This window comes from Eretmochelys imbricata, chromosome 7 (assembly GCF_965152235.1).
Source record: "Eretmochelys imbricata isolate rEreImb1 chromosome 7, rEreImb1.hap1, whole genome shotgun sequence".
NCBI lineage: Eukaryota > Metazoa > Chordata > Testudines > Cheloniidae > Eretmochelys > Eretmochelys imbricata.
In genome coordinates, this window is record NC_135578.1 from 72920272 (window position 1) to 72934148 (window position 13877).

General features: G+C 39.8%; 1 protein-coding gene across 1 annotated transcript in view; it reads right to left on the reverse strand.

Moving 5' to 3' along the window:
• The window catches only part of LOC144267456 (LIM domain-binding protein 3-like), a 112600-nt gene that overhangs the window by 33430 nt on the left and 65293 nt on the right, over nt 1-13877 (reverse strand). The window contains exon 3 of the mRNA XM_077821437.1: nt 5191-5266. Coding sequence (XP_077677563.1) covers nt 5191-5266 — 76 coding nt within the window. The remainder of the gene's footprint in view (nt 1-5190; nt 5267-13877) is intronic.

A 13877-nucleotide genomic window follows, 5' to 3' on the forward strand; every position in this document is an offset into this window, starting at 1 on the left:
CTAACATTTCCTTGTTCCCTATCTTCCCCCCATTCCACCTCATCAAATTATCCCTCTGGCTGGAAAAATGAACTAACATTTTCATCTATAAAAGTCTGATGCTACCTTTCTGTTGACCAGAAGAGGAGGCTCTAACACTGGGCATTGGCTTCCTCTCTAGAGAAAGATCCTGTCACCTTGCTGAGATCTCTTGCTACGTGGAGAAGTCAGGCAGCTGGATTCTAATTTCCCCGTGTAACGGTGAGATACCACATCAGTGGATGAGCTTAAAAATGATTATGTAGAGGAGAACACGGAACATTTGGGGGTAAAAGGAGTTTATTATGAAGCATTAGCTGAGCCCATTCTTTGTTCTTAGTAAAACATTTTTTTTTTTACTTTCTAATATTCGTCTAACTTCTCTAAGGACAGAACACTTCCCTTCACCTATGGGACAGGAAGGGAACCTCAACATGGGCACCGCTGGCTTCTAGAGTGGGAGATACCAAAACAGTATGCCAATTTGTCAACTTGCTCCACCTTCATTCTCACCCCAAAGAAGTCTCTTTATGGGCACTGTGTGGGGTTAGGTATGTGGGAGTGGGGAGGGATGGACCAGGATGAACAAGAGCTGACTGAATGAACATTAACTTGCATGGATTCATTCCATGGTGTGAACTTTGCTCTAGTACAAAGGTGGGACTCAAGGGGCATCTGGGTAGGGTGACCCACAACAGGGCACTGTGTTAATGCACTATTGAGACTGCACTGTTAAGCACTCAAGTTAGGAAGTATGATAGGTAATGTTAACTCTGACCTTACTATGCTCTGGGATACAGTCTTTAATTAGAATATTATACCAATTCTTTGCACGTCTACAGGAATGATTTCAGTTTTTAGAAACATTAATTAATTAATTTAGCCTTACAACACCCATATTAAGAAACTAGTTGTTACTATCACCACTTCACAGACAGGTGAACTGAGGCACAGAGAAATTAAGTGACTTGTCCAAAGTCACACAAGCAGTCTGTGGCACAGTCAGGAATAGAAGACAGATCTCCTGTTCTGTGCCTTATTCAACAAGACCATCATTCCTCCAACTATGATTGCTGGTTATTTTAGATACATGTTTATAGTGTTGTAGAATACACTATTCATAAACACAAGGAGGCTCAGATTCTGACTGGGACTTTGAGAGCTACAGTAATAGACATATTAATTAATAATTTTATAGTGTCTTATTTCATAAATAGTACAGAATGTGATCATATAGATAAACACTATATCATAATGCCTATATGCAAAAGGACAGAGTTAAGGCTATGTGTTGACCCTTACATTTCATATTTCTTTACTTGTAGATGCTTAACTATGAACCCTAATGTTGCATGAACAAAGAGCATTTATGAACCTTTAGTTCAATTCTCTGGAAGATTCCCCATCTCTCTTTCCTCCATTTTGAATGACTTCTAATCACAGATGTTCTCAGTCTTGGATATATCATTCTATTCTTTCAATATTTCATGCCTAGAGCTGCGCAAACAGCTTCATTGAACTCTCAAATGATTAATCTTGTTTTGAATTGTTTGGTAAGCAAAAAGTGTAAACTGTGATCCAATCAAACCTTTGTTCCCTTCAGCAGCCACGGAGCCCAGTTGATCTCACGTATCACACAACATTCACACAAAAAGCATCAGCTCAAAACACAGATTAGCTGAAGAAAATGAGGAGACAGTGGGCTTCACTGGGGATGCGGGAGCATTCCTATCAAACTGAAAAAAGCATGTTGAGTGTGTCTTTCAATAGGCTGAAGTTGCACCTAATATGAGTTCTTATACTAAAATATAATCAGCTGCTGACAGAAGTTGAAAAGAAATACATGCTTGCAAATGAGCAGAAATTACAACTGGGTCAGCAGAAATAATATGTATGGTTTATATCAGCCACTGAACTTGTCTGCGCATGCAAGAGTTCTTAGCTGCATGCATTATCCCTGACCCAGAAAGACTACCCTTACAGATGAGAGAACAGCTTGGCAATGACGGTTTTATAATGTAGCCACTTGCTCTCTGGGAGCTGAAATGAAATCAAACTAATTTCATATGGGCCACTGCAGTAGCCATCAGATTCTAACACTACCCACCTTAACTGGAGCTAGAGACCTAGCTCTGTGTCCCATTGACAGTCTCCCAAACCAGCCAGTCCCCCAGTGCTAAGGCTATTCTAAGATGGTTTTTAAAAAGTAACAAACTAACTTTATTTTAACAATATATTTACTGTAACATACCTGACCTCAACATACATGGAATCCTAGTTTACATCAGTAAGATTTTTTATACCATATTTGAGATCTCTGCTTTAGTGATTCAAGACATTCATGCTCCCACCATAATTCCCTCCCAATACATGCTTAAAGAGGACTCATTTCAGCTACTGAACTCATTGACAATTTCCCTCTGCATGAACCACACGTGATCTGGCATGCATCTACTGCAGTCCTCCTAGCCCAACATGAGAGAGACTGAACTCCCTCACAACCTCTGGATATACATCTGACCCCCAGTCACCTTGCTCTAAGACATGCATCATCATTCCCATCCCAACTGTCCAAGTCTCCCAGAATCCCTGAACAAGCACCCTAAGCTGACCTCCAACTGCCACTTTCTTTCCAGTATCACCTTGGACAAATACCATGACCCACCTCTGAGGTGTAAAACTCTCTCAGTCCTGCCAGAAATACTACCCCAACAACATTTCCATTCCTAGCTGCCACTAACCATACACCATACTCCCAGACAAGAGATCTAGCCAACTTGATCCACAGCTCTGAGAAATCTCCAGCACACTTGGAAATGGGATAGGACCCACATCCCAGCTCTTTGAAAAACCCCTAGCAAACACCAGAAATAATTCTACATCCAACCTACTCCCTTACCTATAGAATGTTCAGTTTTAAGGTGACATGTACCTAGAAACTAAATGTCTGTGCTTTGGCAATCTCAGACCATTAATTCCCATAACACCCTGAAGGGCTAAAACAGAAAATACAAGTTGAACTGACACTCCAGCAACTATATTAAAGATATCTTTATGACTTTTTTTAAACCAACAATATTTTAAAGAATTGATAATATGTATTTAACCTTCCCCCTCCCCCTTCTTACATATTTACCAGATAGAAACACCTTTGGTAAGATAAGTGACTACTTAGGAGGTTTTTAAATTGACATTTGCCAGACATGGAGTATAGTTAATTACTGAGTTATCAAAATGTGATCTCTTGAAACTACAGCTTGCCCGTTAATGAGCAAGCTCTGGAGCTGTGCAGGTCTGTCACATCCATGCAGATGCTCCTGGGAGTCAGTGTGTCACGTAGAAGCCTTGGAGAAGATCCAGTACATGAAGAGATGAACAGTTTACAAGGTCACTCAGGCTGCTTTGGAGGCTAAAAATTCTCTGACAATTTCCTTTCAGGGAAATACAGAACAAAACACTCCCTACTGGGCTGGCAAAGTGGGAGACAGTTCTAAACAAAAGAATGGAACATTCTTCTTTTCCATGAAAATTCATAGTGATATTCCGTATTTCCCCTCCAATAACCTTCTGTCCCACAGAATTACATTCTCACCTGGTGAGCCCCATAATATTCTAGTATGAGAAGAGGCAGACATTTCCATCATCTGTCTGGATGAAGCAAATGGACATACACTTTGACGCCTCTTCCTTTCCCTCAGTGCCCTCTGTACTCTTCAGAAAAAAATATATAAAGGGGAACAGCTCCCTGCAGGATACATTTTAATATTTCTTCTTTCCCTGCCCAAATACCCATAAGGCACTGACTTGACTCAAAAATGGCCAAGCAGGTTCCTTTCAAATTTTCAGAAAATTAATAAATAAATAAAAGCCAAACATTTCGCCCCAAGTGGATATCTTCTATGTTAGTTTCAACATGTCAGCAGCTGCTGCAGGGAAGACACAAATCTCCTGAGCTCAGAATTTGGAATGCACAGTATTTATAAGAAATGTTTGAAGTTGACATGTACACTCTGTTATTGATTTGGGATCTGAAATGGTTTGTCTTGTTTCTTATTTTATGTCATTGGGTGTTTACGTGTGAAATTAGTCCTCACAGTGTAGGTAGGATTGACAATAGGGACTGCACTTCCCTGTTTATCCAATCAATAGGAATACAGCCTGGGCAATGGTAGTCCAGATTTCCTCCACACTGCTCTGCCAATGCACTACATAGAATCATAGAAGTGTAGGACTTGGAAGGGACCTCAGTAGGTCATCTAGTTCAGTGCCCTGCACTCAAGGCAGGACTAAATAATAACTAGACCATTCCTGACAGGTGTTTGTCTAACCCATTCTTAAAAACCTCCAGTGATGGAGATTCCACAACTTTGCTAGGCAATTTGTTCCAGTGCTTAACCACACTGACAGTTAGAAAGCTTTCCTAATGTCCAATTTAAACCTCACTTGCCACAATTTAATCCCATTGTTTCTTGTCCTGTCCTCAGAGATTAACTAGAACAATTTTTCACTCTCCTCCTTGTAACAACCTTTTGTACTTTTATGTACTTGAAAACTGTTATCATGTCCCCTCTGCATATCAGACCTGGAGAAATAACCTCATATCTAGGGATAGGAAGATACACAATTGCAGCCATTCATAGTCTCTGGCCACCCCACAGAGACTGCAGACACAGTTGCTAACTAGACAGCATATGCTAGCGGTGGTGATGGTTTTTGGACATCTATATCCTAGGAGATGGACTTAGTCCATGAAACCTGTGCTATCCACTTTCCTCATCATTCACTGTTCGTCTTTACATTAAGTTATCCTCTATTTTTTGGTGTGACGTTTATTAACTGACCTGACAAGAAGGCACAGCTACCAATAAAGCTTGTAAAATGCCCTAATGTCATCTAGTCTAGCCAAGTCAACACATTGTCAGTTTTAGTCAATTTTTAGCTGAGCTGAGCCATATGATAATGGGGTTTTTCCTCAAGTGCTTTGGGAAATGACTCTATATTTTGGGAAGCTTTGATAGGCTCAGCTACCTATGCCTAGAAGAGAACAGAATAAAAAAAATCAGAAATGCTCCAGGTGCTCGGAGAGGATTAGACCGGATAACGATTTATGTTTATGTGATTTATGTTAGAGTCAAATAACAAGAAGCATTAAAGAGATAATGTGTTACATACCTTCTGATGGGGAATTACAGGCCTGGGAGAGTCAACTTTAGGTGTAGCTGTTGGAACTGGAGCTGGGCGTTTAGATCTGGGGATCAAAACATTCCAAAAAAAGATTAATAGTCAGAACAACCTCACCTCCTATTTTTTTAGATCCTTTCAAACACCTTTTATATCGCACTGAAAAATTATCCTTTATCCAGAGTGAAAGCCATATGTAGAAAGCCATATCTAGCCTCTTGTCAAACACCAACCTTCTGTCTCCATCAATAGGCAAGATCTTCCCTTCTGCTTTTAGGGTAGGATTGCCAATTTTGATTAGAATCATAGAATATCAGGGTTGGAAGGGACGTCAGGAGGTCATCTAGTCCAACCCCCTGCTCAAAGCAGGACCAATCCCCAATTTTTGCCCCAGATCCCTAAATGGCCCCCTCAAGGATTGAACTCACAACCCTGGGTTTAGGAGGCCAATGCTCACACCACTGAGCTATCCCTGGACATAAAAATTGATCTTTAATGAAAGTTTAATTCCTGGAGACTCCAGGACAATGCTGGAGGGTTGGCAACCCTACTGTAGAGAGATCTTGGAAATCTGAATTAAACTTATAATTTTTAGCAATGCTGACAGGCCAAAATATTCAAAAGTGTCATGAGAGATGATTTTGGGAAGCTTCAATTTTTGGGTGCCTAGACCTAGATATATGGAGCCTGATTGTCTTGGTGCTAAGCACCCACAATTCTAGTTGAAGTCAGCCTAAGCTGGAACTGCTCAGCACTTCTGATAATCAGGTCCACTGTGTCTTAAGATGCACATTCTAAACTTGAGGCATCTCAAAATCATAGGACACTTTTGTAAATTTTGACCTTCAGCATTATGTACGTGAACAGATTTTTGTTACTGACAGTTTAAATTAATGTAGTGCTTCTTCATACAATGCACAGTCAACTCTTTGCCTGAACTTGCTGTGAAGGCCAAGACTATAACAAGGTTAAAAAAAGAACTAGATAAATTCTTGGAGGATAGGTCCATCAATGACTATTAGCCAAGATAGGCAAGGATGATGTCCCTAGCCTCTGTTTGCCAGAAGCTGGGAATGGGCGACAGGGGATGGATCACTTGATGATTACCTGTTCTGTTCATTCCCTCTAAAGCACATGGCATTGGCCACTTCAGAGGACAGGACACTGGGCTAGATGGACCATTTGTCTGACCCAGTATGGCTGTTCTTATGCCATATTACAAATCCTCCTCTCTTCCTCAGAGAGAGACTGTGGGCTTCATTTTGGACAGTGCACAGTTCACACAAGAATTAAGGACCATCACAACCACACCACCTTCTGCTCCATCTGCAAGACACATTTTTTTGACCTGCCTTCTCTAACATAAACACAGAGCACCGTACATTTAAAAACAAAGCCCTACCAAAATAAAACTCCGCACTGCACACACACACACATTCTCCCCCTAAAGAGAGCATAGGAGAGAAAATGAACCACATTCAACAGATATTAATTATGCCACTTAATTAATTGCTGGAAGGTGTTCAGAAGCTATGTAGAAAGGGATGGTATAAGAACCTAGATAGGATAGAATAGAACAGCTCAGTGAAATCTTCTGCTCAGTGAACAGTTGGTGGTCAAAAAATATAACAGAAAATTCTGGAGTGTGCCAAAGATGGAATAAAAAATAATACTGTACTGCCATTATATAGATCAGCATTATGTCCTCACGTGGAGTACTATGTGCTCCCTTATCCACTGAGTATCTTATCTGGTGCACATGTGTGAACTATGAATGTTTGTTTCAGACTTAGTGAGCAGTGCAAACATTTTATGTCAATTGCAGAGATACAGCAAGCAGTCATAAACCACACACACATCCCTTTGAGGCTCCTCTGGAAAACATTTGTACTGTAGCAAAGGGATTCACTGGTTAAACTGCGCCATCACTTTCACCATTTATTCTCTTTTAGTTGCCACCTTACCATAATGGATGTCATTAACATGCTCTATCAGCTGTTCCACACATTACTGAAATGCTTCATTTGTCATTCAAAATGCTGCCCAGCTGAGGCTTTTCTTTCACATTAACTTTGCACAAGCTTTCAAAGGCACCAGCACCACATTAAAATAAAAAAGGCATCTAGATAACTCTGCACTCAACAACTACAGCTCTGACGTTTATCAAAGAACACAAAGACTTGCTGGATTTAGCATAGTTGGAGCTGGACAGGTGGGATAGAAGAGGTGAAGTCCCTCAATGTAAACGAAAACTCATGCATTCACAGAGGGCCATTGTCCTTCAGAGAATGTCTAAATTCAGAGGCACTTTCTTCCTCAAACCCCTCATTGGATAGTCAAGTCCTAGTAATTACGTTCATGACTTGTTCTATTTTTTAAAGTGAATAAATTGCCATTGTACACTTGTGTGTTGAAGATGTGGGGGAAATTATTGTTGACCTGACCCTATCCCATTCTGCATCAAGATCTATGCACTATATGCAACATAGGCAAGAGCGGTAACGCAAGAGGCCTACAGGCCTGCATCCTGTAAGACTTAGCTTAAGCTAAGAGCATTTGCGTATGCTGGGCTGTGGCATTTGACCCAGATAACGGACTAGGCCAACCTCTAGCTAGAAAAGAGCCAAAGGGCCTAAAGTCCCTAGCTGTCCATAATATGCACCCCCCACAACCCTGCAAAAGTCCCTTGACAAAACGCTGCCATGAGCAAACCACAGATCTTGATAATAACGAAGTGCATCAGCACAGTGCTAATCATGAAACTGTTTTATTTTATCTCCTTATAAGGCTTTATTAACAATGCTTGAGTGATAAAAAAATAAGGAAATGTATCATTTGGCTTGGATTTGAAAACCTATATAAGACTGGTATTATAGGGGCAGGACAGAGAGAGACTAGGGTGGCACCTGTGTGTGACCATCTCTATCTCCTTCTCCCGGCATGCTTGTATTCAATAAAAGACTTCAGGCTGTTTGAAAAAAACAGATGGTGTGACTCATTTTCCACAATAAAGTCTAAAGTCTACTCCATCAATGGCAACATTATTTTATTCATAGTATTTCTTCTTACTTGTTCTATCACAGAATCACACAGAAAGAACGGGTCACATGTTTACAGTTTTTCTCTCCATGAGATGCACTAAAAACATGAGTTCAGTAGCTCTGGATCATTTATCCTTTGCTTTCACTTCTGCCATCAGGTTCAAGTGGGGGGCCACAGACAGATCATTGAGAGATCAGTGTAGAAGGTGAAAGACTAAGTTATATTTTTGAAAAAAGTCTTTTTGGATTCCCAGATCAGTCAGGGTGATGTCATCTGCACAAGGAGGGATGCCAGTTTTGGTTGGATGTGTTCCTGGAGGTTTCATCACATGACATTAATCTTTAATTATTGGAGACTCCAGGACAATCATGGAGGGTTGGCAACCCTATGCACAAGGCCCTCAAAAGGGATCTGGGCAGAACAGTTGGACAAGGTGGCCTCCACATCTCCTATGTATAATTCATCTTAAAACAAAATTCCTCCTCCCTTTCATTTATAAATCCTGAGATAAGGATCCGAGGTTTCCATTGCAACTGCCATTGATGACATTGCAAACAACTAACAGAAAAGCGTAGGTATTGCTGGAAAAATGAATGCATTAAGAAATACTTGATGTGAAAGAACAATCTTATTCCCATCACCTAACAGGTCTTGTCCATCTCTACTGTCAAATGACTCCTCCTTTGCTTTAGGTAAGTTTGGAGTCTGCTTCAACTAATGCAAGGTGAACATCTTGCACTTAAGGCTTATCTGGAAAGTGAGGGAGGAACTGAACTGAGAATATTTAAAACAATTTCTATATGTCTTATGGCTCCCACGGGAGTGACACTAAGAGTCACTCTCGCCACCCCCATATTATGCTTTGTTTGCACTTTTCCACCTTTGCTTCCTCCAGGCCCTGCATTGCAGAAACAATTCTTTCTTTATGAAGGGAGGTGAATGGGAATTTCCCGAATAGCCCACTGGTGCCAGCCTTACACTGGACTAAGGAGTAACTAGAGTGACATGAGGTGTTCTCTCCAGTAACCATAAGTGAACAGCGCTTTTAGTCCTTGCTGGCTCACAGAATAAAATGCTGGCCTCAATAATCAAACATAAGTCTCTCATGCAGTGATACAGAACAATAACCATAGTGCCACTCAATGCTTTCAAATATAAATGCATTTGTAATTTTGAAGTCTATACTTACATTCCATTAAATATTTGGGATCCCAGGGGTATATTATTTGTTCATTACAGCTGTGCATGGGACAGAAGTCCAGTTTTGCAAATGACTGTGAGATTTTGAAATCTGGCTTTGTTCCAAAATTGGAGTGAAAACCAAAAATTCTGAAATTCTCCATGAAGGAAAATCCCCCAAACAAACTCTTTCAGGTCAACTGAAAAGATTCATGTTGACAAAATCATTTTGTTTCATTTTAGACTTTATTTGTTTGTTTTGTATTATAATTAAAGCTAGTTGAATAAGTTATTTTTTTAATTTGCTGGCAGTTGTGAAAAAACTATTGGTTTAGGCTGAACTGAATCTGAATGATTTTTTTTTAAAATTTTCAGTGAATTGAAAAAGTCAACAAAACATCAATTTTGGGTCACACAAAATGTTTCATTCAACATGAGAGATTTTGCTTCTGAGCATTTTTAAAGACTAGATTCACAAAACAGCCAGAGAAGGAGAAGGAAGAGGTGGTTGACTTCCTTATAATCTTTAGCCCAATGGTTTGGGCAGTCACCTGTAAGCTGGGAGACCTAAATTCAAGTTCTGCCACCACATCCCAAGTGGGCCAAGGTTATAAGTGAGGCACCACCACCTGCTCTTGCTGCCATTTTGTGAATGGTGTCTTATCCCCTTGTAAATCTAACCCAAACAAGGATGGGGCTTTTGGGCTTAAACTACTCTGAAAATTTGTGTCAAATTCACAAATAGTTTTCCATTGACTGAAACTGCCTTTTTGGCAAATTAACTTCTTGTCCAAACATTTTTTGTCCAGCTCTAATTATAATACAAATTTAAAAAAAAATCTAAATTAAAAATTATTTCAAAATGAAAAATCAAAACATGACATTGTTGGAATTTCCCGCCCCCCCCCCCAGTTGTCTTACCAAACCAAATTCAGGCAAAATCAACTCAACTTCACAAAATGTTTTGATTTGGCTGGAATGGCATATTCCAGAATACGTTTCCACCAAAGTTTCCCTGACCAGCTTTATTGCTTAATATGTTGCAAAGGAAGGAGGGAAATTTAAAAAATATTTGCAGTTTTTTGTTTATCTTTTGTCTAAAGTCTGTAACTGTGTGTGTAAATGTAAAGTCACACTCTTTTAACTGAGAACCACCAACCGCTGGGGTAAAGTTTAGTGCACTGGATGTCAGCTGCTGCAGCTCAGCTACTAAACAGTATTAAATATTCACCATCAAGACAATGCTGAAATCCATACTTTTATGAATAAAGGACTCCATGGGAACCAAATGTATTAACAAAAACTACCCACATAAGAACGGGTTGCAAGATAGGGCTATAATATGTCCGTTTAATGTGTGTCCTTTGTAAGGGGAGGAAGATACTGTATATGCAGAGTGATGACAATCTAACAGCGAGTAGCTCTTTTCCATTACCATGTACCATGATCCCTGCTGACCTTTAAAAGGAAATGGTCCTTGTACATTTCATAATTTTGACAATGTTTGCATTGCTTTTTCTTTGTTAACCTTTTGGAAGGCTGAAATTGAAACGGGTTTTCTTACGGAAGGTTTTTTCCTTGACTCCACTGTGTGTGAGCACTATCTTATAAAGTGTTGGGGAATCTTTCAGCATAAGTAGGAGGTATTTATTATAACTTACATTTCCTTAGTGCTTGAGATATTAAGAGGATAGGCACTATAGAAATACTTCAGCTTAGAAAGCATTTTACAAATCATTGATACCGCACCACTGAAATGCAACCACTGGCAGGTTGCAAAATAGTGGAGGGAGCAGAACTGGACTTCTGACATTCTTTGCTTTGAAACAAACATATCAATGGCTTTATTTGTGAAAAAACAAGAGAAAGAAGAGGGACAGGTCAAATTTTAGGCCTGTTGATCCCTACTGTCCATTTTATAAATGTTAAAACCAATAATCGGTCAGTAGAGCCTTAAAGCGAACTAAGAGTTATATGCTTACTGTGCCAAAAATAGAAACTTTGTCTTTTTTTAAAGATTTACTATAAAGTTTAAGTATTATGCTAGTGACACTATTGTCCAAGTTCTCAAGTACTGTATGGAGTTTTAGTTAAAAAAGCTCCACTGACTTTAAGAGGGATCATAAAGGCAAATCCTTCCATATCTCTTTGAATATTTCACAATAGATTATATATTATTTCATACATAAGTGAGGTAAATTTTGAGCTGGGCCAAGAGTACCAGTTTGTGGGTATCACCTATGCCTGCAATAAAAATACAAAACTCAAGACTTGCACTAACAATTTGCATCTGCAGCTCATTGCGAATGCAAACATTGGCATTTGGGTAGATAACTATTTGATTTGTAAATTATTTGTCTGTATTATGCTATATTTGGCTGGATTACAAATCAGGCAGTTATCCTTCTAAGTTTTAATGTTTGCACCCACATGATATATGGGCACAAATTTTTCATGCATAAACTGTGTCTGCAAAAGAGAGGCCAGCCAAATACAACTGTATAAAAATGGACTCATTTTGGAATGTCTTTTCTCTGTCTTATTTCAGAAACAAGAGGGAATGCTGGGGGATCCAAGAACATCCCGCATGATGGGAGGAGATGTTATGGGAAAAAGGTAAATGGGAAGCTGTAGGGAGCTTGGGAAAGCCTGAGAGGAGAGGAACTGCTGGGGTAAATGTGGGAGATTTTTGAGTGATGATATGGATCAGGAAATACTGAAGCAGCCTCCCCACTACTCTGCTCTTGTTCCCATTAGGCTTTCTATTCCTTTTCCCAAACAGCCCATTGCCTTGTGTGTCCCTCTTTAACTATTTCCCTCTCTTCTGCTACTTATGCATCCCTCATCCTCTCTTTTGTCTCTATCTTACTGCCCCCTTCTTTTGTTTGCCATCTCTATTCCTCCTATATGGCCTCATCTTTCTTGGCAGCCAGATCCTGGCACAACCAACTGTAGCTGCTGCCTCTTCCTCCTCCTAGCTCCTGTGTGCTGGCTTGGATCAGCAGGCCTAGCAACAGGAGCTGAGGATGAGAGACAGCTTAACTACATGAAATCCCTCCACCACAGCAACACCCAGTGGCCACAAGAAGAAACTGGAGGGGAATCTCTGCATGACAGCCCAGAAGGGCTGGGGGGAGACATGCAAAAGCTGACAAATGCCAAAGGGTATCATACAAGATACACTACACTTGGTATCCCTAGTCAAGAAGCTCCTGAAAGGCCTATCTTCCAGCTCCACGGTTTCCTTTCCTGCTCTCTTCTTATTCCTTTCTGTGCCCTATTTTATTCCCAAACTATTTCCAAACACTTCCTCTCCTTGCCTCCATTGGAAATGAAAGTAACCCCTGAAAAGACAGCCTCATCCCAGTAACATTTCCAACAGTTAAAAAATCATGTTCATTTTTTTCATTTTATAACTTTAGGGACAGATCCTCAACTGGTGTAAATTGGCATATGTGAACTGACTTCACTAAAGCTATGTGAACTTACACCAGTTCTACATCTAATTTTCCCAAAAGAATTACGTAGATCACATTAGATCTGGGATGAGCTACCTTTAACATTCAATCACCAACTAGACTGTCACTTGATACATGTATTTATTTACTACAGTGTTACAAAACCTGGTGGCTTCACTATATTATCATACAAACCCCTTCTGCTTTGGTTCTCATTGCTTTGCTTTGCATCTAACCACCATGTTTTATCCAGTTCCTAAGCCAAAAGGATACGTCAATCAGTCCAGGTTTACTTGAAACATTGGCCTATGATTGGACATCATCATGAATCTGATCTGAAGTTCAACTTTTAACTTAAATCCAAATTAGGAGAGTTTCATTAGGCTTCTGGTTTTATTACAGAAGTTTTACATGGCTTTTCTGATTACCTATGCTAATTTAATTTGAAGAGAGTGGTATTTAGAAATGAATTACATTTTAACTATATTAAAAATGTCTGTCTTTGGGAGTGGGAATAGGGAATCTTTCTTCCCTTTGCACCCTCCCACAAATAGACATTTCCTTACACCATTACTGATCAGAGGACAATGACATTTACCTCAACCCTTCCTTTAAAATACTGGCAGAAACATTAAGATGAATAAAACTCTGCTGCCTTCAGCACAATGCTTCAAGAATTTAGGGAGACATAAACATAAAATGGAGACTATTACTCTCGCAATGGGTAATGAACTAGCTAGGATGTATTTGAATGCTGTGCAGAACTCTGGTCACACTGCTATAGAAGAGGTTATCGTAGAAATTAAGGTGGGACAGCAAAGGGCAACCACAATAATATAAGCAGTCTAGGATCTCAGAGCCTGATCCTGCATGCCCTCCAAACACACAGTCTCCACTGAAATCTTTGGTAGCTCAGCGTACAGGGGGCTTGCAGAACTGGGCCCCAAATTATTAAAAAAGATTAGAGAAATTACTTCTACATTCATTATTTAGGATTAT